Source organism: Kryptolebias marmoratus, linkage group LG2 (assembly GCF_001649575.2).
Source record: "Kryptolebias marmoratus isolate JLee-2015 linkage group LG2, ASM164957v2, whole genome shotgun sequence".
NCBI classification, from domain to species: domain Eukaryota; kingdom Metazoa; phylum Chordata; class Actinopteri; order Cyprinodontiformes; family Rivulidae; genus Kryptolebias; species Kryptolebias marmoratus.
Window position 1 is genome coordinate 15617644 of NC_051431.1, and position 27860 is coordinate 15645503.

The 27860-nt window shown below is 44.5% G+C and overlaps 1 protein-coding gene across 4 annotated transcripts; it reads right to left on the reverse strand.

Annotated features, from left to right (window-relative positions):
* Positions 1 to 929: 929 nt before the first annotated feature.
* Positions 930 to 27681, reverse strand: relt (RELT TNF receptor). 4 transcript variants are annotated; one of them, XM_017430980.3, is made up of 11 exons: positions 27420 to 27681; positions 12129 to 12203; positions 11944 to 12039; positions 11101 to 11285; positions 10844 to 10896; positions 9851 to 10102; positions 5437 to 5517; positions 4395 to 4467; positions 2209 to 2574; positions 1509 to 1637; positions 930 to 1359 (listed from the first exon to the last, which is right to left on the reverse strand). In XM_017430980.3, the coding sequence occupies exons 2-11, from the start codon at positions 12168 to 12170 to the stop codon at positions 1356 to 1358; spliced, it is 1281 nt and encodes a 426-aa protein (XP_017286469.1). In that variant the 5' UTR covers positions 12171 to 12203; positions 27420 to 27681; the 3' UTR covers positions 930 to 1355. The 4 variants fall into 4 exon arrangements, with proteins under 4 accessions (XP_017286469.1, XP_024865072.1, XP_037829203.1 ...); XM_025009304.2 differs by having other exon boundaries at positions 9851 to 10105; XM_037973275.1 differs by lacking the exon at positions 27420 to 27681 and adding an exon at positions 13849 to 14144 and having other exon boundaries at positions 9851 to 10105.
* Between the last annotated feature and the right edge of the window lie 179 nt (positions 27682 to 27860).

Sequence of the window (27860 nt, forward strand, 5' to 3'; positions counted from 1 at the left end):
CAGTTGTACAGAATAAAGCTTGTTAACCTGACATCCGTTTCTTCTAAAGGGACGTTTTTACTCAAAGGGGCCGAACGGCCACGCATGGATCCATCATTTAAAACATCATATCAGCTGCAAAAACAGACGGTCAGAGTCTTGCTTTGTTTAGCAACATTTGTTGCCCACTTTTAGATCGATGTCTTATATTATTATTTCTTTTTTCCCCCCCAATGAGGACCAGCTTATAACAAAGTTGGCATGCTTGGTTGAACTACAGGAACATCAGCTTAGCTGCTTCCCAACTAACACTTGTGAGACGTGATGAGACGTCAACTTTTGGTTTTAAAAAAATGCAACACTCAGCCATTTTCCCCTTTTTTTTTGTAAAACATAATGCTTAAGGAAATAATCAGGCCTGCTTTGGCTGAAAATAGAGACAACGTTCTGTTTTAAACAGGTAAAACATCAGCATATGTGAGATTTTTCTTTTAATAAAATCTTTTCTTGTCAGGTGCTTTGCTCGATGGCGCCCGACTGCCATATTTTGCCCATGTGTGGCGTGCACAGCAACACAGCCAAATAGCAGTAAGAGCAAGGAGAGATTGACAAGATCCCCCCCACCCCCTTTTGGATTTCACTGCAGCTGCTTCACAAATATTGTTTTCGGTGGTTTTCTTCCAAACCAGACTGAAGTAGTACTCGAGTTTCAGTCTTAAAAAGATCTCGTGCGTGCACCGGGTTTCTGTCGAGACAGAAATCAGCATCTTAAAAGGCTTAAAACTCACTTCTCCTGCAGTTTTTCAATCTGAGCAAAGAAGAACAAGGCAGATCTGTTAAGCAGCTCAGTTCAGAGTGCAGAAACACATTCATATTGGACCGTGCCACATTCATGAGGCACTTTGTTGCTAAAAACGTGATTTATTTCTCTCTCCTTCCTTCTCTAAAACTGATTTTGAATGACTTTTTTTTTTTTTTAATGTTTTGCCCAATTTGCCTCTTAGTGGCAGGACTACTGATGGATTCTGATTGGTTAACGATCAGTAATTTCCCATTTTTGTGCCACTGATAAATGCTCATCACAAAACTTTAAATCACTTCTATCCTGCGTGGATCCCGTGGGCTCCTTCTGAAGCCATTTCAGTTTGGATCAGGACAGCGAAGCAGCTTTGATATCTTTTTTTTTTTAACGCGACAACGGTTATTTTCTTGTCGTCACACAAGCAGAAACAAACTTCTCCCAGCAGGAGGAAGTCAGGGGTTTTCAATCATATGAGAGCACCTCCATCCCTGCCCTTCCAGCCAGCGGCGTGAGGGGACGGGGTCTTCTTCCACGAGGTAGCATCATTGCGCCGCGTCTTCCTTCTTCTTCTTCTTCATCTAATAAGACGAAAGCCCAACATGTGAATGAGACGCCAAAGGTGCCGTCACTAGCTAAAGAAATGATGACGTTAAAATGACGGCCGAAACCTTTTATGGAGGCGGAAATATAAAACGAAAGTGGACAGGAGCGTGTTTTCTGATCCTACCTCCTAAAAACAGACGATGAAGAGGAGGAGGAGGCTTTCCCAGCGAACAGAGAGGTCCTCTTCTCCTGGGACGAGGTCCTGGTTTCCACGGCGCCCGGTTTGTTTTCAGGTATGTGAGCCACTTGAAACCTTTGAATTAAGAACAAGATATACCCGAGCAACAGGTAACATTTATTATTTATCATTTGGTTTATTCCTGCCGGAACCCCCCCCCCCAAAAAACCCAGAAAAGACAAAAACAAACAGACAAAAACTGCATTTTAACTATATTCGTATAAAAATTGCCACAAGGTGCCAGATTGATAAATATATTATTTTATAAATGACATGAATGCAGCTGATTTAATATTTTTTACAGCTGCTTAAAGCGGTGAAGCTGATTCTAAAAGCTGCTGGATTATGAATAAATAATGAAATGTTAACTGAGATTGTATGCTCCTGATTTAAGAAAACATGACTTTTTTAAAAAAGATCTTGATCCACAGAAACTTTGAACTGAAAGTCATATAAATACTTAAAAAAAAAACTAAATTTGACCAAAGATCAGGTACTTTGTGACCATGAAAAGTTGACATTTTCAGAGAACGATCCTAGAATCTTTGTTGAGAGACAGTTCTCTTATCAATGATTATTCTATTATCTTTTATTCTGTTAATTAAATAACTATTTACTCCTCTTAACAACATTAAATTGGCCTCACCTCCCGACAGACAGCACCCTCATCTCTCCATCCTTCTCTGCTCTCCCGTCCCCGCCATCCTCCGCAGTCTTTGGCACGGCGGACGGTGGACGATGTTTGTCTCCGCCCAGGAGGGGGTCCCTCAGCGGGTCGCTGGCAGCGTCCAAGGAGGGCAGAAGCAGGCTCTGGGGCGGCTTCAGTGGGTCCTTGAGGGAATCCAGGGGAGGGATGAGCACAGCGGGCCATTTCCTCTGAGCGCACCGAGAGCAGCAGTACCCGTGCCTGGGGGCCAGACCGGAGAGGCCCGAGATGGTGTGGAGGTGGGAGTGGTGGGGGCAAAGCCTGGGGAGGGAGCGGAAGGTGGACAGCGGAGACAGCATCGGAAACCTGGAGGGGGACGAAGTGCAAAGGATGAGACGAGGCTTTTTAAATTTTACATAATTGTTTAAGTCTAAATAAGTCTGAAATTGTCCCTGGGTGTGAGTGTGAGCGTGAATGGTTGTTTGTCTCATTTGTCTCCATGTCTCCCCAATGAATTCTGGGCGTTTGTGACCGAGTGGCTTGAAAGTCACGGAGGGTTTTCAGGTGCACGACTCGCAAAGCTGTATTCCAGGTCGCGCACATTACCTCATCGCCCACATTGTACCTACCTTAGCAGTTGTCCCCACGTTTACGGTTTTTAACAGGAAAAGGAGCAGATTTTAGTATTTGTTCTTTATCATCGGTGCGGTTTTTACACCTGGACTTTCAGTCGGGCCTCTGATGTTTCCTGGCATGAGAAGAGCTCCCACAAACCAGCTCAGGAGCCCGAGAATTGATGGAAACCAGACCGAGAAGGTTTCGAGACGCCCACGACGACTCCGTGATTATATTGAGGAAAAAAATAAGTGGCACGATTTTTTTAAAAATTATTTTAACTCTGCTCTTATTCCGTTTAAATGTGCAGATGTGAAAGAGTTCGAACTGAAACCTGAAGCTGTGTTTGTGAAAGTTTAAATGTTTTCATTGTTACAGTGAGTTGTAAAGAAGAAAAAAAAAACACACAAAACCAGAATGGAACTGTGTGTCGTCTGCCACGCTGGCTGGTTGTGGGGGCCTCAGATAACCACACACACACACACACACACACACGTTTGAAAGGTTTTCAGAAACAAATGTGTGTGTATATGTGTGTCAGAATGTTCTCGGACCTGTGTGTGTGTATGTGTGCCCAGCAGCACCTCCCGCTATTGCCTGAGCGAGATGAAATCTGAAATGAAGGAGGTCCGACTGTCATCTGTCTCCCGAGTGGCCAAACTTGGCTGAAGTGTTTTTGTTCAACAGTTTCTATATTTTACATGAAGTATTACTGATAAAACATTAGGTATTTGAAATTTTATATCTAATTAAAGGCTCGGCATTCCTCATGGGAACACATATCGCCCGCCGCCTTTCATGTCAGATTTTAAACTAAGATCATCTTGTGTAGGTAGGTACATTTATTTATATAGCACTTTTCAGCACAAGGCAACTCAAAGTGTGATGAAAAATGGGAGCGTTTGAGCAGTTTTGGTCAAATCCTGACAATAATATTCTACATTTGTGTCGTCCACACGTGGTTAGTTGGAATCAAACAGCCTGAGGAGTGAAGCTGTAGCCCATTCTGATTGTTTAACCAAGTCTCGTGTTCAGTTTGTGCTTCGTGTTAATTAGCGACAGGGTTTTCAAATGATTTAGGAATCATTACTGCTTCCTGTCTTTATTAACGTTTGGTTTAATTTTCTGAGCTACTTAAACAAAAGCAGGAGCGCCATGGCTTTTAGACCGTGGTGCGGCGCGTTAACGATCCCGCCCATTAAACTGGAATCCTTTTAAAGCCACAAGTTACGACCCAAAAATACCCAACCGCCAACTGGGAGGCGGACGGGGGCTTTAAAGCTGGTGACTCGACAGATGTCTTGGACGGCGCGGGACGCCTCGGCCACCGCCAAGCGTCAAACTGCTCCCCACGTCAAGTCAGGAAACGCAGCCGACGGCTTTTTAAAAAAGGTGGTTCCATTTGTGCTCAATCTTCTCTAAAATTTAACTTTAAAAAAGCGAGAACAAGAAGCAGCGGATTAAAGTTTGCTCTCGCTTTCATTTGCCTTTTTTTTGTAAACCGGCGCCTCGGATTTTAGGATGGAATCAGAGCTCAGTGGGCGTGTAAGAGTTTCTGGTGCGTGGCATACTTCATCGACGATCCCTTGCTCGTCTGCTTGCTCTCGTACTCGACCAGCAGTTCCTCCAGCGCTGCGGCATTCTCTGGAACGCACACAAGAAGACGGGACAAGGTTTGAGGTTCAGCAGGTTTGAATAATCAGTTTTCTCAAAGCGTCACCGGACCGCGTACAGCCCTGCAGCTGAGGCAAACTCCACAGCAGGAACATCATTCAAAGTTCAGGCCAGTCTCAGAAACTTGGACTTTATACGTCTGAACTGGCATTTTGATATCTTCAACCATCTTCACACAATCGCAGTTTAACTTTTAGGATTTTTGTTTTTACAGATTTCTCCAAAGAACGTTAAACGAACAGTCGATGGTGTCGCACAAACCCTTCTTACTCCCACATCCTGTTTGAAACATGGGGACTTCTTTGGCTTTTTTCACACAGCGTGTCTCTCGCTGCTGTAGGACCTACAGCTTTCTCCCGAATCTCCCCAGCGAGCGGAGAGCACACACTCGAGATTCAACAGAACTCAGCTGCGCTTTTAGCTCCAAACGTTCTTTTAAAGACTGGAAGCGAAGGGTCTCTTTAACCTTTCGTGCCTCCTACGTAAAACATCGCAGAAACATCAGAGTTCGCATGTTCGACCATCGGGGTCTTCAGCTGCTCACGGTTTAAGAATTTTTGAGAGACGGCTTCTAGTTTTTCACACAGCAGCCGTTTGCTCGGGCCTTATTTTTGGTCTGCGTTTCTCATTAACTCGGCAGCCAGGGAGCGACACAGTCAGGGGTGTGGTTACCATGGCGACCGGGATGAGCCACTGGCAGCTGCTTTAACATTTCCGTTGATCTCGGTTCCCTCTTCACTTCTCATACAGTTCAGACAACAAAATGTTAGTTTAGATTTTTGCAAAGCTCTCTTGAGAAGCTCAAAGTTTCTTTGGAGATTTTCTGGTTTATTTTTTATTTTTTGCATTTATGGGTTTCACAACAAACATCAATCTGAACTTAAAAAAGGAGAGGGACTAACAGGCTACAGCACATACATACGTAGGCGTGGGCTTTACCTTTCTTCTCAGTTATGAGGCGGACCAGAACACTGATGGTGTCTTCGTTCAGATCATCAGAAATGTAGGGACAGCTGTTACCTGCAGGGAGATAAAAAAGACAAAAAGTTACAATATTAGCCATATAAGAGGACATCGTTTCCGTCTTAAACCGTTTCTTATGTCAGCGCCGTACGTTTCAGACTCTAGAGCAGAAAGAGTGCGCAGTTTTAAAGACAAGGCCCACTGATTCAGCATTTTGTTTTTACGGCCGATAATCTAAAATAACTGCATCTGAAATTATCTCAAAATAACGTTCCCCAACAGAAACATTGGGAAGGGTTTGAAAATCCCGCCAACTACAGTTCACAATATCAGCAAAAGATTTCCAAAAACCACGGAGAACTCTCTGCACAGAGGACCCGTGATCTTCGGGCCCTCAGGGGGACTACTGCGTTTAAAACGGCTCTGATTCTGTTCCTCGTGGACTCAGGAACCTGGCCACAGAACACAGTTCTCCATTCCATCCATTAATGCTGCGTAAAGCTCTATCAGGGAAAGAAAAAAGTTAGATGTGAACACCTTTCAGAAAAGCGGCCATCTTCTCTGGACCGAAGCTCATTTGAAATGGACCGAGGAAAAGTGGAGAACTGTTCCGTGGTCTGTTTGGAAACCACAGGTGACTCTGTACTAAAGAGAAGAGGGACCATTCAGCCTGTTCTCACTGCACCGTTCAGAAGCCTGCCTCTCTGATGGTATGGGAGTGCATTAGTCCCTATGGAAAGGACAGCTTACACATCTTGAAAGGCACCATTAATGCAGTAATGTATACACAGATTTTACAGCAATATACTTTGATGCATCAGAGAAAAAAATAAATCCAGCAAAGATGACCCAGGACTGCTGAACGGCTAGAATCCTTCATCAGACCAGAATGGGACGAGATTCTCCTCCAAAACCTCCAGCAGCTGCTCTCCTCAGTTCTTACACATTTAGAGACTGCTGGTGAAAGACGAGGGACGTGCTGCTGCCAGCAAAGTGACGCAAGTTCTTAGATTAAAACATCCGATATGTTTGCTGCACTCCACTGTAGATAAGATATGAGTTTGAGGTTTGCAGAATCACCGCATTCTGTTTTTATCTACACAAAGTCCTAACTTTTTCAGAATTTGGGTTGTGTGATATATTGTCCACTCAGCAGTTCTTCTCCTTTCAGTGTGTGATTCACAGTGACGTGACAGACCCGCTGTGTGTGTGTATTACAGTGTGTGTGTGTGTGTGTGTGTGTGTGTGTGTGTGTGTGTGTGTGTGTGTCTGCGGGTGCAGCTGCATGGACTGTCAGCAGCGCCGGCCCTCGTTGGGTTGTAACAATAGCTCCGTCTCCACAGTGGCTGTTGCTATGGGAGGATAACAGACTCACAGAGCGGCTCTCTTTCTCCTCCTTCCATCAGCTCATTGTGTGGCTGCTACAGCTACTACTGCTGCTGCTGCTGCTGCCGCTTCTCTTCACCTCCCACCCTGCACCCGGAGACTCACACATCTGTCCCTCCGGCATCCAGCCCATTACCAACCTCCCCCTGGACTGACAGGTTGCTGTAATTTATCCTCCGGGGGGTGGAGGGGTGGGGGGGGGGTGTTCCCCAAAGTGCTGAAATGAGAGAAGTTCCTCTCTAACCTTTATTACCTCAGTCAGGACGAGAAGGCTGAGTGACAGCGAGCAGTAATGGGGAAGGACAGAGAAGGTTTTCCCATGCCGCAGTAAAACCCCCCCGCTGCCACCTCATGATCTCGCTCTCCCCCCGCGCTGCAGCGGACTTTTCTTTCTGGCTGTCTGACACCTCGCTTCTGTCCCTTTAATCTCAGGACTCAGCAGAGCAGAAGGAGAAGGAAGACACGAGTCCTCTGCAGCACCTTTCACATGTGGAGTACCTCAGGGCTCTATACTTGGCCCTCCTCCTTTTCCCCCTTTATTTACTTCCTTTTGGACAGATTCTCCGGAAATATGGTTTTGCCTTTAATTCATATGCTGATAACAGTCAAATTTAGGCACCCTTAAAACAGGAGAAGCTGTACTCCGTGAATTACCTCCTGGAATGTATTGCAGAAATGAAAGCAAAGATGTCGCTGATTTTTTTTCACATTTAACATTACTGAGTGATGCTTCCAAAGTCCATGCTGACCTGGGTCCTTAAACGCATCATCGGACTCTGGGTGTGGGACTGGACAAGGACTGTAAAGTTTCTGCGCAGATTAAATCCGTGACCAAGTCCAGCTTTCATCGCTTGAGACAACCGGCCACAGTCAAAGCGTTTTTTCACAACGTCGATCTGAGATTTGAATCCTCGCTTTTCGTCACGACTCGTTTAGATGACAGCAGTGCGCTTTTTGTCGTCACTTAATGGACTCCAGCTGCTGCCCGTCTTTTAACTGGTACCAAAAGACAAAAACCCAAGAGCACGTCTCTCCAGTTGTAGCGTCACTACGCTGGTTTCATGTTAGTTTCGGGTTGATTTGAAAGTTCTTTTGTTTGTTTTTAAATGTCTTTGTGGTCTCGCCCCACAGCATCTATCTGGCTTTTAACTCCGTTTGAGATGTTGGCTTTTATTGTTTTACCTGTTCATTTTTTTTTTTTTTTTACTGTTTTAATTGATTTCATGGTTTTTATGCTTGCTGGAACTTGAATTTTAGTATTTTACTTCGGTCTTTTATCAGTGTACAGCGCTTTGGCTGACAGCGTTGTTTTTTTAAAAGTGCTTTATAAATAAAATTGCATTGTTTGAGCGAAGAACATGATATTTCGTCCGTATTTAAACGCTGTTTACATCTTCTTAAAATAAATCAAAAGTCCCAATGAATGGTTTTTGGGGTGTTTTTTAAGCCTAACGCTGTTACAGTTACAGTGTTACAGGTGTAGGCGACTGACACCGAAGACTGGAACGGCGGGCGGAGGAGCCCGTTTCATAATTGATCTGTCTGAGAAAGGAGAGACGGACAGGCGGTGTTGTGTTCAGGTGTGTGTGTGTGTGTGTGTGTGTGTTGGGAAGGGGATTTTAGAAAGCCAGAAATCTGCATCCATGGAGGGAAGAAGAGGAGAATAAAGGAGGTGCTCTGAGATGAAGTCAGTGAACTCGCCACAGTCACATTATGTCCTTCCTCCTAATTTATTCCCAATAAAAGAAGCATTCCTCGAGTGAATGTCGCCAGCCGCCTTACGTGTCAAACTTTTAAACAAAGTATTTGTGCAATCTGTTAGCACTCAGAGTAGGTGATGGGGATCAGTCTCCACTACTACCACGCTACATTTTAGCTCAATAGCTTTAAAACTGACTGACTTATAGTTATTTTTGTGTTTGACAAGGCTGATTAGCTGTGGCGGCCATCTTAAATGGGGTAAACTCTAAAAATTAATCAGTTGTAGATGGGCATCCAACGGTCATTCTCTGAGAGTTTCAGTAAGTTTTGTCCAGTAATCCACAAGAAATTTTGCTAACAGACGAGTAGGGTTGAGTCCAACAGTTAATTCCAAATTTTACTTAAAGATATTGTGCAATCTGTTAGCTCTCAGGACATGTGTTGAGGCTAACTCTCAGCTACTACCACACTAAATTTTAGTTCAATATTGATAAAACTGACTGAGTTGCGGCCATTTTTGTGTTTTCTAAGGTCATTTAGCTCTGGCAGCCATCTTGAATTGAGTTGACTCCAAAAGTCAATCAGTTGTAGACGCACGTCCGAGGATTACTTCTGGAGTTTAGTTTTTTTTTTTTTTTTTTGACGGGACCTGTTGAGCTCACAGCTGCGCTCCTAATTCTTCCTGACGCGACTTTTCTGTAAGCTCACACCATCTGGTGAGGGACGAAAAGGTCAGATTAGCCTTTAAATCTGTCGGCGCCAACCGTCTCCCTGTCCCTGGGCCGTTCGAAAAAAAGAGAGCCGTCTTTTGGGATGTTTGCGGTTCGCCGTAAAATGTCCGTCTGTCGGATCAGAGGAGCTCTGCCCTGACGTCGCCTGGCTTCAGTGTGGGGCTTACTCGCTCCGAAGAACATCGGTGCGTCTCCCTGAGCCGGAGAACCGGACAGGTATGGAACACGGAGAACGAATGCCTGAAACGAACAGTTTTCAGAGTCCAGAGCGCCTAGGGCTCAGGTCTGAAGGCTGAAAGGTCCTTCAGAGGCTTTTTCAAAAGGAACTCTACTTTTGAGAACCACGGGAGTGGCGGTGATTCAGAGATTCGTTGTTCTGCTGCTTGGTTCCTAAAGTTTGCTTCACTAAAGGTGTCAAAATATGCAAGACGTTGTTATTCGAGTCACATTAAGCCCCAAACAATCTTTTAATGATGTAGAAACTGGGCCGGCGGTGGCTCAGGAGGTACAAGGGGTTCATCCTATAGCCTGTGGGTTACCTCGTCCCCCATCCCCGTCCCCGTCCCCCTCACCTTCCTTCTGAGGCATGGCGCTCTCCTCGTCGCCTCCGTCCTTCTCTGCGGTGCAGTTGTAGCCCTTCTTCTTCAGGATGTTGCAGATGAGGATGCCCATCAGGCCCATGATGCAGAAGACGGGCACCAGGGCGAAGACGGCGTACTCGGCGCCCTTGTCCTCGGCGCTGCGCACCACCGTGCTGTTGACCGGCCCCCCCGCGCCGCCCGGCGGGCCCGCGTCTACCGTGCGGACGGCTCTGACATGCAGATCTGCTTAAATGACGACAAAAAAGAAGAAGAAGTGGAAGAGGGAATTTGAGTAAAGGCTCAGGGAAACACATTGAGAGTTTGGACTGTAGCAGCGGACGCTCATGTTTTAGGGAAAGATGTTGTGTAATGTGAGTACGTGTTGGGGAGGACGCTCAGCCACTACCACACTGAGCTCAACATCTGTACGACGGACTGACATGCAGCCATTTGGTGTTGGGGCGTGTCGATCAGCTGTGGCGGCCATCTTAAATCGGGGGGACTTTTAAACGTTAATCAGTTGCGATGGCGCATCCAGTGATTACGCTCTGAGCGTTTCATTAGGATGTGTTCAGTGGTTCATGAGATATTTCGCTAACAGACAGACAGTGTTGTTTCCAATGGTTAGAGTAAAAACACTGCAGAATGTGTAGCGCTCAGAGCATGTGGTGTGAACACGTCTCAGCGACCACCACGCCAAGATTTAGCTCAACGTCTTTAAAATGGACGGGTTTAAAGCCATATTAGGGCTTCCTAAGGTTGGTTAGCTTGTGGCGTCCATCTTGGATCAAGCTGACCTTAAACGTTATTGAGTCGTAGGTGTCAATCCAACGATTAGATTCAAGTAAATCTGTCCAGGTCTATGAGAAATTTTGCTAACAGTAAGAGACAAACCAACACACAAACATGGGCACATTATTGGTTCAGCAGCGAGGGGGGAAAAAAGATACAAAATACAAGGAATGATCTTGGAGAGAAGCTTACTTTTCACACAGGACCTTTGGGTGGAAGTTTGTTCTTTGACTTGGAAACGTAACCTACCAACAAAAAGACAGAAGAGAGCATAATTAGAGGCATGGAGCAAAAGACTTGTTTCATGTCCAAAATGGGAGTGAAAACGTGCAGAAATTCTGGGCAAAGCTTGGAGAAGCTGCGCTGCTCAGGAAACGTCCAACGGGATCAAACCGTCGGTGTCGTTAAGCACTCGGACGGAGCAGCCGGCGGAGTGGCCCCTTTCTTACCCGGGCAGACAGCCGCCGCAGACGGAGTCCGAGCTCGCCGTGCCGGGGGCCGCCACCGCTCTGCCGAGGACCCGGCAGGATGCGTGCGGGTGGCAGAGCTCGGGGCCGAGCGCATCGGAAAAGCTTCCGGGCGGACAGGACTGACACCGCACCTCCTCAGCCGGACTCTGGATCTGCCCACAAGGCTGCAGAGAGAGAGAGAGAAAAACCACTGAGACTAAAAAAAGACTACCTGGAGAGCTTCATGTGCTTTCCTGCAATGGTTACGAGTAGTTAGTGATGGTTTTATTGCATCAGCAGGAATTCAGAAACTTGAGGTCGACCAGTGGGGGTAAAGAGACACGCTCAAACAAGTGTGCTAATGTCAGGAGAGGAGAGGAGTAGGTGGCCATTTAGAAACTCGAAACGAAAGCTTGGAGGCTTTAATGCAGTGGTGTCCAACCCTGGTCTTGGAGGGCCGCTGTCCTGCATGTTTTAGTTGTTTCCCTGCTCTTCAGCAGGTCTTCAATTTCTCCAGAAGCCTGTTAATCACTCAGTCATTCAGATCAGGTGTGGCAAAGCAGAGAAACATCTAAAACAGGGGTGTCCAATCCTGGTCCTCAAGGGCCACTATCCTGCATGTTTTACTTGTTTCTCTGCTCCAACACACCTGATTCAGTGGTTAAATTACCTCTTCAAGTTCTGCAGAAGCCTGTTAATCACCCATTAATTCAAATCAGGTGTGTTGGAGCAGAGGAACAAGTAAAACGATAGTGGCCCTCGAGGACCAGGATTGGACACCAAGGCGACCTGAGAAACAGAAAGGTTCTCGTTAAGCGCTCGGTCTGAGGTTCCCTGTCTCACCTTGGACGGCTCCTGGCCCGCGGGGCACTGGGGACACTCGCACCCGTCCCCCCACCGGCACTGCACCGCTGCTGTCCTGCCGCCGCCGACAAACACCTGGAAGATGACACACAAGCATGAGTCAGCCGAGGCGCCGCTGCCACCTGCGTACGAGCCGGCACGTGTGTGTGTGTGTGTGTGTTTACCGCAAGGAGGACGAGAGCTGAGCAGCAAAGGCGGTTCCTCATTTTCTTCAACGTGTTCGTCTTTGTGCATATGACCTGCGGGGGGAGAAGCAGAGCGGGAAGAAGGGTTCATCACCTGCCTGCACCAAGTTCAAGCCTTCAGGAACTGGACAACTAACATCTTACCTGTTGTAGATAAACTCTACAACAGATTGGAGAAATATTTCTTACCAGATTGACGAGCTAAGACTTAGCTGAACTTGTTATTCCAATCAGAATTAGACTCTTTTTTTTCTGAGGTTAACCCTAACCCTAACTATCTATAACAGGTAAGATATTAACCGTTCACAAGAACCCCATCTGCAACCCCTAAACATTGAAAACTAATGTTTTCTTGTAAGAAACAGAATAAATTAGGCAGGACAAGCCGCAGTCCAGCAAATCTGACTTTATATCTCTGCTGCCCCCCCCCCACACACACACACACCCACACACCTGTACAGCACACGAGAATGCTTTTTTTTTTTAAAGCAAGCTCACACACACAAAAAAAAAACACCTGAGTCATTTTGTACCTAATCAAGAGCTCAGTGACTCTGACAAGAGGGAGGCAAAAACACCGTAAATACCATTTATCATGAATCAGGAGCTTTTTATGTACACCTGTGAATGAAGCAGGCATTTTCTGTGGCTATATTTGGTCTGCAAACACACACACACACAAACACAAACACGCACCCACACACAAACAAACACACACAGTGATTCATCAAGCAGCACATTCATTTACTGACACGTGATGATTTTCTTGGAATCCCAGGAGGAATATTTCCAGGCCTTAATGCAAGTCAGAAAACCCGACAAATAATCAACACTGTTTTATTTTAAAATCCACACGTCACAGATGGCCGTACTCTGCTACAGAAAAACAGAGCTGAGTTTGATAAAACTGGCTGCTTAAAATGGTCTGAAACAGCATCCTTCCTGTCTTCATTTAGGGATGCTTCTGCCCGGGGTTCACCTGTACGTTTCAGTTGCATCAGACCCATCCTGACGGTTTCTTTGACCCTAAAGTTGAAGATTTGGTCTAACAGGACATGGAAAACCCTCTCCTAAAGAGTGCCTAACATATCAACTTCGAGGCTTCTTCTTCGAACCTAGGGGTGTGTTGGGCTCGCCAAATGGAAGAAGGAAAGTGTTTCTCCAAGACTGACAGTGCAGACTCTGAGGTTGGGGGAGTCGTGCTGCGTTCAGGGCCCTGTCAGAAGAGAAGGTTCGCAGCAGGAAGTGCTTCTGCTCAGCGCTTTTCCTTAAGCGGCCACAATTACAGGACGGCGTGCCGAAGCAGCACGGAGGGCGGACCTCGGACTGACGCCGAGCAGCAGGTGGTTAGTGGTGAAGATTTGACTTTTTAAATTACAGACGTGAACGGCAGATTTCTAAAGTTTTTAGACTGGGTTCTTATTAAAAAAATAACAATAATAATCAGAAACTCCTGTATTGACCAGTAGATATAAGTCAGAAGAAGTTAAGAATGTTTGTTTGTTTTAGCTGCACTTTTTTTAATTTAATTTTTTATTTTTTGTGAAGGAAGTATTGCAGAGTGATCAGATTATTGATAAAACAAGAAGAAGAATTTGGGCAGATCGAGCTAGAAAAACACAAAAAAGGGGAAGAAAACGCAGAGGAAAGGTGCCAAAGTGGTAAAAAATAAACCTAAAAGCCTGAGCAGCGTACTCACCCCAGACCTGCAGCTGACGGACGCAGTTGCTGTGGCAACTCGAGCAAGGATGCTGGACGTCTGGATCGGGGCTGAGCTCAAACACGCTCGTTTTTGTTTTGTTTTGTTTTCCAACCCTCTACCGGACACGCTCGATACAGCTCAGCCGCAGGATGAAACTGAGGAAAAATGACCAACGGCGAGGTAAAAAAACGAAGAAGAGCCGGCTTGGAAACAGAAACCCTGAAGTCTGAACAGATCTACCCAAAGATGGAGTCAAGTCTCAGTTTTTGTACTCGTTAGAGAGGCTGAATGGGAAACCCGAAGTACCTGCCGGAGTCTTATACTGTCACTGTGACCACGGACACACCCCTGACACCCTCAGGACACGCCCCTTCTGTGAACACTGACTGTATGACCATGTCATCATCATATTAGGTTTGCTGAATAATTGTTGTCCATGTGGCTAAAACACACACACACTTCTACATCCTGAATACCATCCACAGCCTCCATCCAACAGCAACAAGCTTTCACAAGCAGAAAAGAGAAGAAAAGAAATAAAGTTGTAACGAGTTTATGTTTCCAGTTTGGGAGGCGAGGCCCTGATGGCAATGACACACTTCTGGCGCGTAATTCTAGGAGGTGAAGCAGCAGATAAAGTGAGTTCAGAGAAACCACTAGGTTGGGGAGAAGAAAAAAATAGAGCAAAAGATGCCAGTCCAGCCTGAGAAGACAGACTGAAAAAATACACACGGCCATTGGGGCCATGCAGGGAGTGACGCTGCTGAAGCGTTGGGCTGATACTAGCACATACAAATAGAGAAATATATATATATATATAGAAGCATTTGTTAAAATGTCATACAGACCAAAGAACAAGGCTAATAACAAGCCAGGCACAGACATCTGCATTTGGTAACATTCACCTTCATGCAGATTAAAAACAGGGAGAAAAAGAATCAACAGATTCCAGTAAAACTGGACCTACGACCACAAGCTTTTTGCTTTTGGAACGTGTCGAGTGATAAACTGGACAGAGTTACAGGGGTTGAGGAGCGTCTACTTTTCTGCACACAACTTGCTTGCCCTCCGAAGGTGCACTGGAACAAGTATGTTTACATTTCAGCAAAGTGGCAAAAAAAACCTGTTTACCGTGTAATGAATTTGTGACTTCTGACTGTTTTTTTTTTAGTTTAAAGTGAGACCACGAGCTCAAAAAAAAATGAGCAATGTCACTTTAAGCTGGAAAATATGCCCAGCAGGTTGACCACCTACTGTGGATTCAATGGTCCATCTGAAGTCAGGGGACGGAAAACCCTGCGATGTCTGTGAATGTGTTTACGACCCAAAAGTCAGAGGTTCCCCCCCAAAAAAAACAATTCATAACAACAAAACTGATAGACGTGGCACCTGATCTCTCCTGCGTTCCTTCAGCCATCACAAAATCCCGTTCAAAGCTCAGAACATTACTAAAGCTTCACAGGTTTGGGCCGTACCCTCTTGATTATGCGGCTGTAAAGAAATGAAACAACGTTCCAACATTAGAGCCTCCAGAGCACACAAGCTAAGGTGCCCTTTAACGTTCGTTGGCTTCACGTCGAAAACCAAACGTAGCCGTCAGCTCGTTGCCTCTCCCAGACGCTGACAGGCTTGGTTTTCCCCATCGAAGCCGGTCACACATCTGACAAGTTGAGTTTCAGTGTCTGTGTTGTGGTAATATTTGGTGAAGGGATCGGCTGCTGACCCCGCTAACAGCCCGAGCTCAACAACGAAAGGGAAAGTGGGGTCAGGAGCCCATCTGGTCCTGGTGAACCCTGTCTGATGCAGACCACAGCTCTATAGGGGGTTTGTTAGAGCGCATGGCTTCTTGAATTTTCATCTTTCCTGTATTCATGTTTGGTTTTTATTTTTTGATGGCACAGTTCCCTTTGGACTTTTGCTTAAGTTCACTTCCTGTTTTTGCTGCCATGCCTGGTTTCAGTTCCAATCAGAAGACCCCAAACACATTAAATCATCATCTCCAGGAGTATATATTTTTATTCCTGGGTTTTCAGTTGCTCCTTGGTCAGATCCTTGTTGTTTTGTTCTTTAGTGGGTTTTGCCATCAGGTTTAGTGATTTTACAGTCCTAGTTAGTGATGGGAATGCCGGTTCTTTTGCCTCAGCTGTCTCTCCGGTTCTTGAATGGCTAGTTCAGACCATTTCCATTTAGCTGTTAAGTAAAGGTTCCTAGATGGATTCATCTATCTGCTCTCTCCCGTGTACCTGCATTTCTTATTTCCACCATCTACCAAAATACAGTCTGAAGGCAACCTCTGAAAGATCAATGCGTCTCAACTTCGCCTGTAATCAGGCAACACAACTCGCACCACTGAAGGAATAAAAATGGGTTTGCAAACCTATTGGTTTGGTTTCAAATATTGGTGAAATTCAAACACTTCCTGTGCAAAATACTGATCTTATTAGAAGCTGTCAAAAATTGTCTAACAGCAAGAGAACCATTGATGTTACATGGTTATAGTTGTGGCTGGATGGTCTATTTAAACACCACTGAGAGGGGTTTGCCTTTTCAACACAGAGTTTAAATAATCCCAGAGGTTTAAGTCCTTTGTCTGCTTGTTATAACAGCGTCTGACCTCTCTGAACCCTTGGACCCAGCTTCGACGACCCTCACGCCTGATGTGCAACGGTTTGGAGGCCGCCGTCACGCGGATGTCTGGTTTGGGACAAGATGAAGAAGAAAGGAATACAAAACAGTAAGCGAGAGGTGGAAAAAGCAGGATGTAACAGGAGGACATTACCGCCTCTCAAAACACTCGGCAAACACAGCAAAGACGCCAACAGACACCTGGATTGCTTCTGAGTGATGCGACAAAAACAGCAAAACAGGATTAAGATCCCCAAAACACGTAGAAGGAAACAGAAAGGAGCGTGGTGACTTTCCGTAAACTTTGTAAAACAGCAATTACCTAATACCTCCTGCAGTGTTCAGCGAATCCAAATAACAAGTCACAACAACGTCAGATGACAAATCAAGTTTTTTTGTTTTGTCCAGGGGAGCTAAAGATAGCAATAATAAAGCTGTGACAGGCTGGTCGTGACGAAAACATCCTCATTATTTCACGCCATGGCGGTTTTGGAGGCAAAGACGGCTAAATGCGCTCGGGAGCTTTTTCTGGCTTCTTGATGTCATGTTGTAGCTGAGCTGAGAAATCCTCCTGGATGAAGCTGTGAAGGAAGGAAGGAACCACAAGAGAGGAAACACAAGAATGAGTGGAACTCCTGGCCTTTGAGTCTGAGGTGACCGAGCAGAACCAGAGATCATGGGCCAAGCCGCCACGTTATCGGCCTCCAAACAATGAGCTGTCCAGACAGCTCTGGTCAGACATGAGACATTATTTTATTTGTTGCTGCAAAGACACAAAAGAGATATTTCGGGACTGCCGACAGGTGTTTTAATTCATAGACCATAAAAAAGTAGAAAAACGGTGATAAACACAACAAATGATAGGACATTTGTTGATTAACTTCTTCAAGACTTTGCTTTCAGTCAAACAAAATGTTTTCATTTAAAGTGAAGGAGTCTTTTTTGGGTATGTACTGTAGTACCACATAAATCAGGAAGATTTTGGCTAATTGTATTTCATAAAATATGAAATGTGCTTACTTTTAATATGGCTGAAATACAACAGATGTATAAGGACTTCTGTTAGTATGACTAGGATTTTATGTTATTACTGTTTCTTATCAAACAAGGGCGGCGTTTGAGAACCGAGAGCCATCCAGCTCCATTAAAAAAAAAAGCTAAACCTGAGCGTAAAAGACCAGCACCTATTATCGGTACTGGTGCTCAAAGCACCATAAAAGTGGTAAAAACGAAGCTTGTAACTGTTTTTGCAACTAGATTTATTCCAGATCTTGATGATGAGACACTAATGAACTATCTTAAAGGAAAACTTGGACGCGATGTTCAGTGCCGGCGTATTGTCACTGGGAACACCAGATATAGTTCTTTTAAAGTCAGTGTGGAGTGTGAGAACGTTGCAGAAATGTACAACCCAGAGCTGTGGCCAGAGGGTTCGGTTGTGCGCCGTTACTATGAGCCACGGAATAAACCTACAACATCTAAAGGGTCTGGGGTGACTATCTCCGGTGATGCCAAAGGGCTGGATGGAATGGCTGCAGTGAATTCTTCATAGACTACTTAATGCGTGTTATTTCTTACAATTGCCGGGGACTGCGTGTCGGTAATACAGCTGGAGATAAAGCACGGTTGTGGATAGACTGTTGCAAAAATGTGATATCCTTTGTTTGCAAGAAACCTTCTTATCGAAACAGGATTTGGGAAGTTTGAACTGTATTAATGACTGTTTCTGTGGAGCTGGTGAATCTACTGTGGATCTTTCTATGGGCATAGTGAGAGGACGCATCGCAGGAGGAGTAGCCATTCTATGGCACAAAAAGCTGGATCCAGTTCTTAATGTCATCAGAACTGGTGTTGACTGGTGCATTGCTGTACATTTAAAAGTTGAAAACAAAGAATTTGTTATTAATCATGTCTACACACCATACGAGTGTCCCCAGAATGAAGACATTTATTTGAATAGACTTGCTTTCTTGAACTCTTTCATTGATGACCATTATCTTACCTCTGTGTATGTAGTAGATTATGTGTATGAATGCAGATATATCTGATGAATATTCCTCATTTGCTAAACATATGCATCAGTTTTGTGATGATAACAGTTTCATATTGTCCAGCCAGCTCCTGCTACCTGCAGATAGCTATACCTATATAAGTGAAGCTTGGCATACAACGTCATGGCTTGACCATTGCATTAGCTCTGCTGATACCTATGCTGTTGTAAAATCTATTGAAGTCTTATATGAGTATTCTATGTCAGATCATGTACCATTTTTAATGACGCTGGACATTAAAAGTCTTCCAGAGTTTATACAGGGGGTAAACAGTGCCCCCACAGTTAAATTCCAATGGTCCAGACTCTCTAAAGATGATCTATTAGTATATCAGATGAAAACTGATCTTCTTTTAAGTAAAATAAATCTTCCTCTTCAATCTATTATGTGCTCAGATGTTAATTGCAGTGATATTTCCCACTGTATAGATCTTCATACTATGTATGATGGCATTGTGGGTGCTTTGAATGAGGCTTCAAGACCGTACTCTACATACAGAAAGACTAATAACATAAGGCCAGGTTGGAATAAACATGTGTCAGGATACCATGCAGAAGCTAAACAGGCATATAAGATGCGGGTAGAAGCAGGTAGACCAAGAGATGGAATTCTTCTAGATTATAAAAAATTAACTAGTACAAAGTTTAAATATGCCATTCGATACATTTCCAAATGTGAGCAGAACATGAGAGCAGATTCCATGGCTGAAAAACTGCTTTGTAATAATGCCGTTGGCTTCTGGAATGATGTCCGAGCTTTAAACAGGTCTGCTGCATTACTCCCCAGTACCATAGAGGGCGTATCTGGGGCTGATAATATAGCAGAGCTATGGAGACAGCATTATTCTGCTTTATTTAACTGTGTAAAAAGTGAACCTTATGGACTGGGAAATATTGCCAAGAGTGATGTGGTTATAATAACCCCTAGTGAAGTCCAGCAGGCTATAGCGTACTTGTGTGAGAATAAGGCAACGGGTTCTGATAACATTTCAGCAGAACATCTGAAATATGCTAGCCAAAAAGTGGCTGTGCTGCTTGCAATGTGTTTCTCTTGGTTTATGATTCATGGACAGTTGCCTGACTCCTTATTATCTATCACCCTTGTGCCGGTAATTAAGGATAAAACTAGCAAGGTTGGTAGCCTTAATAACTACAGACCTATAGCTTTAGCAAGTGTGATATCTAAAGTGTTTGAAAAAATCTTACTTGATCATCTCAGTAAGTTTATTAGTACAACAGATAATCAATTTGGTTTTAAAGCCAAGTTGGGAACGGATTTCTGTATTTATGTGCCTGAAAGAGGCAGCAAGAGCATATCGAAGAAAGAAAGCAGTGCTTGTTTTCAGCAGCTACTGAATATCTGCTCTGATTATGGGTTGAGATATGATGTGCAGTATAATGCTAAGAAAACTGTTGTGCTAATATGTAGGACTAAAGCAGACAAACAACTCTGTTTCCCTAATTTTTTTCTGTCAAGGCAAAAGTTAAATGTTTGTTCTAAAACTAAATATCTGGGTCACTACATCACAGACCAGCTCTGTGACGATGATGATATTTATCGGCAGTGTCGCATGTTGTACGCCCAGGCAAACATTCTGGGGAGGAAGTTTCACATGTGCACTGATGACGTAAAAATAAGTCTGTTTAAAGCTTATTGTACATCCTTGTATGCAGCTCCTTTATGGTGTAAATTTAAAAAAGCTAGCATGCAGAAGCTTAAAGTTGCTTATAATGACTCCCTGAGAATTTTGCTTAAGAAACCCAGGTCTAGCAGTGCAAGTGAAATGTTTTGTAATGCACATGTCAGAACGTTTCAGGCACTCATGAGAAATTTGATATACAAGTTTATGTGTCGTTTGTGAAGCTCCATGAACAGTCTTATTTTAATGTTTTCGCATCCCTCTGTGAGTGCGCTAAGATATCAGTCAGCTCTATGGAAACATTGGTATGCAAGTCTCTTATAAGATTTTATTAATTCTTTTTTTTTTTTTTTCTGTTTTTGTATGTGTTGTGTGTTGTGCTTTTTGTGGACTACGAGTCTGTTGAATAAAGTAAAGTAAAGTAAGTTATCACTTAGCTTGAAAAAAAGCTGGTTTTAATTACATTTTATAGATAGGATTTTGACAAAATTTATCATGCCTATGTTGTGGAAATAAACATCACATGGATATAACGTTAGAGGCAAAGAACGCTCCTTAAAAACTGTTGCGTGAGGATAACTGAATGCTAGCTAACACTGGCTTACACTTGCTAACGCTAGTAAATCAGCTAGCTAAACAAAAGTACAACAAAATCAACCTGTTCATCCTTAACTAACCAGGTTGTCAATCTTTTAGTTGAATTTGTCTTACAAGTTGTTTATTACACTATTATCCACTGAGGATTCAGTTTTGTCAAGTGCACTGCATGTGCCGCTAATTTTAGCCGTGGTTGCTAACGGGAACGTGTTCTTCCAGCATACTAAACTGAAACATTTTCTGTATGCAACAGAATATTTTTGGACCAGTCCAGACTTGTGACCACTTGTGAATTGCTGAAATAATTCAATCATTATCAAAATAAATAACTATTTAATCTTACAGCTTGCAATCTTGCAGCTTTATTTGGCTTCACAAAAAGCTTGTGTCACTAATCTTAGTGGCGGTTTAGATTTCATGTTCCCGCTCGTTGGTCAAAAAAAAAACAAAAAAAACAATGTACATGGAAGAGAATAGAGACACATTTTTGACTTTCTGTGATTGCAGAGATATATTGTTCACAAACAACATGCTTGCACTAAAACCATGTTTCTCACAAAAGGCTTTAAAGTGATCTAGGCCATTGTTGAAATGTCCGCAATTGACCAAATTTGAGTTTTTTTCTATTTGGGAACACCTAATTTTACAGCAAATGTACTAAAACTGATCCTCTGAGATAACTGTTTTTCTAGTTTAATATTACCACGAATGAAAACTAGCATTTCTTGAGAAAATATATATCAACTATTAGCTTGCATACCAAAGATTTTAACTATCTACTAACTATCAGTCTTTTAGCATATATGCAGTGGGGATGACCCTCAGCAACTACCACACCAAGTTTTAGCTCAATTTCTGTAAAGCTGATTGAAATACAACTGCTTTGTGTTTACTACCACTGATTATCTGTGGCAGCCATCTTGGGTCAGGCTGTCTCTAAAGTTTTATTAGTTTTAGATGTTCATCCATTGATTACTTTTTGAGATGTTCTCTAAAATCTGTCATGCTCATGAGGTATTTTGCTAACAGACAGACAAGTTATCTCACGTACAAGAAGGTAGACTGGTGCCCACCTTTTCCAAAAGTGAGATGGAGTTTCCTCAGTCTCATGACATAAGTACTACTCCTAATCCTGGCAATAAACCTGTTAAGGTCACACACTATATCACAGCCTTGGGGAACACCTCCTTGTGATGCACGTGAGCATTATCTTACGGGCCAAAGTGCGAAATACAATGGAAAGGAGCTGAGGTGGCCAAAAAAAAAGGTTTAAGGTAATTATACCTCCTTTTTTATCAGACATTTGGTGGACAAGGAGATAATATGCACATGTATGAGAACGACGTGAGTGGGAGAACCATACCCTCTGTTTGACTTCATGGAGGTGCCCATTATTGGCAAGTGAAAGGCCGATTTACGCCAACACTTTGTACGTTAGTGCTGAGACAATGTCTCATTATGGGAAGCATGTCTGATAACTTGGCAGGTGTCATTTTGGCCCAGTGTCTCCCTGTTGCTGTCGGTTCTCCTCTCCGTCGCCACGTTTCCCCGTGCGACCGTGCGCCGGGACCAACTTATCGGCCTTCTCTTGTGTCAGACATCAATAATTAGGACGAGACGAGATACTGTAAATCGACCGAAGGGACGAGGAGAAGAAAAAGAGACTAAGTTATTGAACGTACGTGTAGTTTCTCCACTTTCTACAGCCACCTTCAAGTCCTAATAAACCATGTTTAAAAAAAGAAAAATGATGCCATAGAGAGGTTTTCTTGGCATGTGTCCGTTAGAAAATCGACGCCGTTCACTGGAAGTCGAAAACCAACATGCAAAATTAGGGCTGCACGATATATCTTCATCGCATTATCAATATCGCAAAGGACTGCAATAGATCAAGGCTATTTTAAATCAAATACCATATGTTTTTGATCAATCAAATGGACTCTCGCTGGCCTTAAAGGTTCACACCTGGTTTGGATGACAGAGACGACAGAAGTTAAGGTGAGGAGTGAGAAAAATGCGGGTTTATTGCAACATTAAACAATAGTATCGCTCAACAAAAGTTTTCATTTTCCAACAATCAGCTTTTACTAAACTTAATGAAGCATTTTTGTTGCCTAAATCTATGCGAACTTGAGCTAAAACCTCAATTACACCCTTTAATGCAATACTGATGTCAAATATTTCTGCCTAAATTGAAAAAAAAAGATTATTATTTTTATTGCTCTTACGACAAGGTCCTATAGGAAACCCCACCAGATACTAAGAGAACAATCAGAGTTGTTTGTAACAGTTGCTGTTTTCCAGAGCTCGCTGTTTTCCTTCACACCACCACCATCATTAGCAGAAGGCCTTATGCTGCACATAATGATTCACTCATACTGTGTCAGAACGGGCATACACATTGGAGAATAATTCCCACTTACACGCGCGGAAACATGCGATCAGCGTGAAAACAACACTTACAACGTGCGACTTCTATTTGTAGAACAAATATGAAAGATTGGGTTAATTACAGTTTGAGTCACTGGAGAAATCAGCTTAAAAGGCTGATGTCAGATGAAGAAAACAAGACTTTTACTGCCACTCCTATCGGCTCGAGAGCTTTTATAACAATATAGGAATACAACAAGGAGACGTGGGGTTAAAACCCAGCAGCAGAGAGAGGATAATAAATGAAAATACCACTCCTTGAAGGAATGCATGACAAAGTTTTAAACAAAGAGGTCACGTGATCCGTGATCGTTTTTTGCTTGGAGTATGTGTTGCAGCAACCTTTTAGCTACTGCCACCATTTTAGCTCAATATCTGTAAAACTGTTGGAGTTACAGTCGTTTTGGGTGTTTGCTAGGGTTGCTTATCTGTGGCAGCCATCTTGAAATGGGCCGATTCTGAAAGCTGAGGTACATCTAGTGACTACCTTCTGGGAGTTTCATTAAAAAATCAAAATGGTAAAAGTTTAAACGGTGCGCAAACGGGAAAGGGATAATTAACAGGGATAATAGCAAAGTTTGCATATCTGAACTGGTCAAAGATGGGGCCACAAGCCAGCTACCATGGTTTTGTGGGTCAGTAGCTAAAAGGTTTGGGAACCACTGCTCTACTGGACTGCTTTGTCTGGGCACTGATCGCCACACGGCAGCAACAAGCAATAAAACTTGCTCTTCTGACCCACTCAGCCATTACAATTTAGATCTTTATTACTGCCTGATCTGCCCCACGACTTGGACCAGGACAGTTCTGCGAATTGAAAGCTGATCGACTGGCAGAGGAGCAGAGTTTCTGAGCTCCTACACACTGCTTCAGTCATCGTATTTTTGCAGATCTCGACTTTGATTCGGTGACTATAAACGTAGAAACGCGAGCTGCAGATGAGCGGTTCGGTGTTCCGTATTATAGGCTAGACAGTATTACTCAGCTTCTCCGTTAAACACGACTGCATGGATCCTTTCCAAAATAAGATACACAAACACACACACACACACACCACTTGCTCCATCACTGACTTGGTCCTTGTTAAAAAGCGAGTGACCCACTCTGGCAGCTAAGAGCCAGAGACCGCTCACTGCTGAGTTCAGGGAGTTGCTTTTAGAGTCGCTCTGTTCGGACTAGAACCGGCCGCCTGTTTATTTGATTTCTTTTTTCTTTTTTTTTTTTTTTTTTTAGGATTGTGCGACGGGGAGGAAAGGTCAAGTAGTTTCTGCTTTTCCACAAAGGAGTTGTGGTTATAAAACCAGAATGTGGCCACTTTTTGCCAGTTTCAACAGGAACAAAACACCTTTACAAACGAAAAAACTTATAGCTTAAAAAGATGAAACAGCCTTTTTTAACGTTAAATTCGAAGGATGTAGTTCCAGAGGGGCGGTAAAGGAGATAGCTGTAACTCCTTCAATTAAAACAAAACAGTTTAAGCTCTTTTATAGTCTCTCTTTCAAAAGAAAAAGGATTTTCCTGAATGGCAAAAACAAGCAGAAGAAAACATTAAATACACAGCAGCCTCCCAGATGAAGGCCTGCCCAACGAGTCAACATGGAAGTGTTGCAGGAAGAGTAAATTTAAGAAAAAGACTGCTTTAGAAGTATCATGTTTGATGTATGATGTATTCAAGCCTGAGATGAGTACTGACTCCTCTTTCCTCTGCGTGAATCAGCCTGAAAGAAGAAACAAAAAAACATCCGATAGGAAGAGAATCGCTTGGGGTAAACATGTGACACCGCAGAAGCCGTGTCTGTGACAAACCTCAGGTACAAAAGAGCTGAGGCATCTGGGAAATGAGTCTTTTTAAAAGGCAGAGACTAAAGCAAACCTCCGCTTACTTGGAGTGAACGGGATGAGTAAACATCATTAACCACCCAATCCTCCTTCCTGGGAGAAGAACGCAAATGGAAAAAAGAAAATGGCGATTTCAACGACATACAACACAATTCCTTGCGTGTTTAAAGGAAGTGCATGTGAGGGTGTCAGGAGGTGAGCTCGTGTGCGCGCTTGGGGCCAGCAGCTGTAATTATCTACAGCCCTCCTCCCGTCTGGGTGGACTTGCTGAGCCAGCTTGGATAAGGATCTGTGGCCGGGCAGCACCATGGGAGGACTTTGGCACGAGTGTTTTCTGGCTGACATTGGAAAGAAAAGGCGGTCAGTCGGTCGGGCGGCTGTGGCAGGGGCAGAGAGGAGGAACGCTGGGCAAAGTTCCCGACCGTGCCGGCTGGAATGACCGGGCAGACAGATGCCAGGATTGGCGGCTTAATCGGAGCTCGGATTAAGCCTTTGACTTCCATGCGCCCTCGCACATGCTCAGCCTGAAGCTGCGCATAGAAATAACGGCGGACGTGGCAATCCCCTCTGTTCTCATTCGAAACGGGGACTAGCCGTTAGCTTGTCTGTCTGGTCGAAATGAACAGAGTCTGAGCTACACAGCAGGTGAGGTGTTTAAAGATCTGAACTACAGCTTTAAATCCACACAGAGCAGAGTGAAAATCTTGGCCGTGGATTTGAACGTAGAATAATATGAGCAGTCGACAGCAACTTTCCCGCCAAATACTCCTACATCCAAAAATCTGTTTCACTTCTGCACCAGGCTTCTGACATGGGTTTGTACTCTCATTTTATTTTATTTTATTTAAATAACCAAAAAACGCTCAATGCTTCTTCGTTCTAAGACTGCTCTGACACTGTGGCGCTGTTCTCGTGGCGTTGGCCGAATTTGAGCAGAAAACTCCATCCAGGGGCTCCAACAAACTGGTCCCGCTGACGGCTGGAGAGACGTTCAAGTCGGTGAAGCAGATAAAACCTCCTGCTCTCGTTTCCAAGAGGACAACGGAGGACCGTGCTTTCCGAACTGAACCAAGAAACACCTTCGCGCTCAACTTCCACATGTCCCCGCCCCCCTTCCTTGGGTCGTGATGGTGTGAAGAAGAGTGACACCAGCGACACAAAATACACCCAGGTAATCAAAATCTAAACCACAAGTTCCCTCACACATCAATCCTGAATACATGTCTGGAGTTGGAGCACAGAAAAAGGGTTCACCTGTGACCTTGGCCTTTGAACCCATGAACCTGAAATCAGTAGGGATCACCCCCCAACCCATGAGGTGTCCAGCTGTGCGGTTTGACATTTTTATGTTAAAGGATTGTTCATTTAAATCGTTCACAATAAACTGATGGATGGATGTTCGGACAGCGCCATGACGTAATCAGAATTAAAGGCCTAGCATTTCTTGAAGGAATGCATATCACCCATCGCCTCTCACGCCGGAGTTTCAGACTAAGATCGTCCTACGTTATTTGCCACATCATCATGTCCCACCCAGTATGTGTTGGGAATGACTCTCAGCTACGACCACACCGACTTTTAGCTCGGTGTTTGCAAAGCAGACAGAGTAAAAGCCGTTTCTGCGTTTTCGAGGGTCAGTTGGCTATGGCAGTCATCTCGAATTGGATTGACTCCAAACTGCAATCAGCTGGAGAAGTATACGCAATGGTTGCTTTCTGAAAGCTTCGTAAGAATTCATCCAGTGTTTCAAGGGATATTTTGCTAACAGACAGACAACGGCCAACTCATTGCTGATGGTGACCATGAGTTGTGCTGCAGTAACTGGTAAACGTGGCGGTCAGCGGCGTGGATGTGACAGAGAAGTCAGAAGCCTCTCACTGAAAGGAGCCCGGAGGGATTCAGACAATAGACGACAGTCCCATGTGAGCGCTCCATTGTTCGCGTTGGAGGTTCATCACACAGCAGAGCATCCTGTCGATCCATGACACTATGCCGAAGTTGGAGTACAACCAAGAAGGTAAACTCAGAACCACAGCTGAGAGGAGATGAGGAGGAGGAAGATGGACGCCGTCACATGGCCACAGAGCTCAGCACACAGGCTCCAAGCACAAAACATCTGAGCGCTAATGAATCGGCTGAACTACTGACATTTTTAAGTCCCCAAATGCTTCCCGTGAACCCCCCCCAGGGGTGATCCCCCCGTTGGATCAGGCTGCCTGTGAAACAAACAACAGTCACGCCGTCACCGTGCGTAAGAAGCGGCACGCCAGCGGTGCCGGCTTCGTGGCGTCAGAAGCCTCAGGCAAGTGTGAGAAAAACGTAGCCACCGGCTTCGGCAGCACCTCTGTGCCTCTTTCCTGCTCGAGAAACACGCGTACGGGACTTACCGGCTTCGGTGGTCGGGCGTGCAACGAAATTAGTTGAAGACGGGCGTCATCAGCTGCAGAGGCCCGGAGCGGCGGGTGCAATTAACACGCCCGAGAGGGAGGATGGAAACCGCAAAAGCCAGCAAAGTGAGGATTACCCCCACTCTTCTCCCTCTGCTCTCTCTCTCTCTCTCTCTCTCTCTCTCTCTCTCTCTCTGTGAGTGTGTGTGTGTGTAATTGGACATAAACACTGAGCTGGCTCAGGATCAGGGAGTGAGCTCACAGTGCGTCACCGCTGCAAGCTGAAACCCCCGTCACTCTGAGTAAACCTGCCCCCGCCGGCCCTGATCTCTCACCCCGCACCACCACCACCCACCAGCAGGTGGCTGTGGGTCACACAGCCTGGTGGACGGAGCTGGCGATCGCAGGTCTGATACCTCAGCTGCCACCTCATTCTGCCCT